General features: G+C 39.3%; 1 protein-coding gene across 1 annotated transcript in view; it reads right to left on the reverse strand.

Moving 5' to 3' along the window:
• Positions 1–761: 761 nt before the first annotated feature.
• EXD1 (exonuclease 3'-5' domain containing 1) overlaps positions 762–1,589 on the reverse strand; it is a 57,995-nt gene continuing 57,167 nt past the window's right edge. Inside the window, exon 12 of the mRNA XM_011956677.1 lies at positions 762–1,424. Coding sequence (XP_011812067.1) covers positions 762–1,424 — 663 coding nt within the window. The remainder of the gene's footprint in view (positions 1,425–1,589) is intronic.

Here is a 1,589-nt window from a genome sequence, read left to right on the forward strand (position 1 = left end):
CTGAGGCAGGAGAATCACTTGAACCCAGGAGGCGGAGGTTGCAGTGAGCAGAGATCATACCACTGCACTCCAGCCTGGGCGACAGAGCGAGACTCCATCAAAAAATAAATAAATAAATAAAACAAAAATTAAATTATTGATTCATATAATATTAACTATTTGCCTAAGAGACAGACAAAACATACAACATTCAAACATAAAGTTAATAATATATTTTAAAAAGGAAAAAAGTGGCTACTCCAGGCACACTGCCTATGATGTAGCCCTGCTCCTCAAGGAGCGGTAAAAATAAATAAATAAATAAAACAAATAAATAAATAAAAAAGAAAAAAGTACTGGTAAAATTATCAGGTACCAATTTTTAAAATGGATCATTAATAGTTTTACCAGCTCCCTTCAAAGGAATCTGAAAGTCAAGAAGCAAAACAAAATTTGAAAATGATGGAGCCTTCCTAACACTAAGCCCAGGATTTTTCCTTTCTTCAAATCCTCTAAACCCAAATTATGAGAAATAATGCACTCTGGTCACTGAGAACATTTCTACACAGTGACATAATCAGAAATTATACTTCTTCCATCATTTAACTTATTCATTCTCATTCTCCGCATACCAGCAACACAGGAGTAAGCAAGAGGATATAATTTTCCCTGTGACTGAAGCATTACTAAATTCACAACATGAGGAACGTGGGCACTGCGGAAGGCCCTGATGGCAAAGAAAATAAGCCACCTGCATGGCCTTAAGAACAAACTGCACATCTCTAAGGCAGAGTTAGAAAAGGATTTATCCAGGAATCGATCTTCTCCAAGGCTGGACAAGGAGGGAGTGTGGAAAGCACAGCATCTCTTACGGGATAAAAGGTGTCACTTGGAGACACTCTGGTTTCCTGAGGAAAGGAAGACATTGAAACAGCCTGTTTTGTGCATTTGAAATCTTCCTTGTTTTCCACCATCAATAACTGTTCTATCTCCTCTTTCAAAGATAAACTTGCCTGCAACTCATATTTGGGTGTCATAAAGTGTTCTTTCTGAGTTATTCTCTGGTCCTCTGACCCCTTTGACTCAGAGCAAATGAGTTTGTTACTGGAATCCTCACTGGTTTCCCCTTCCTCTATGGGAGGCAGATGCTGAGGCTTTGTAGCTTGTTTATTCAAAGATTCTTCTTTCAGTAAATTCACATCCCCATGAAAGTCTTGAGATGTAAAACTTGGAGCTTTATCTATCCTAAAATTTTTACCAAATAAGAAGCCTTTGACTTTCTCCTCTTTCCCTGCTGTCTCTATCACTAATTTCTTTGGCTGTAGCACTGTCCTTATTAGGAGTCCCTGTGCATTCACCCTGTATTCTCTTGCAGCTTTCTCCCTGCGCTGCTTCTGGAAGTCCTTGAGTTGAAGCAGTTCCTCTGGCAGCTCCATACATGTAGGCTAAGAAGAGAAAGCAAACACAAGTTTATTATAACTAAACTTCTGAATTTGGTACTTAAAATCACTTTTTTTTTTTTTTTTGAGACAGAGTGTCACTCTGTCACCAGGCTGGAGTGCAGTGGGGCGATCTCAGCTCACGGCAACCTCTGATTCCCTGGTTCAAGC

The sequence above is a fragment of the Colobus angolensis genome, unplaced genomic scaffold (assembly GCF_000951035.1).
Source record: "Colobus angolensis palliatus isolate OR3802 unplaced genomic scaffold, Cang.pa_1.0 Scaffold420, whole genome shotgun sequence".
In the NCBI taxonomy this organism is placed as follows: Eukaryota; Metazoa; Chordata; class Mammalia; order Primates; family Cercopithecidae; genus Colobus; species Colobus angolensis.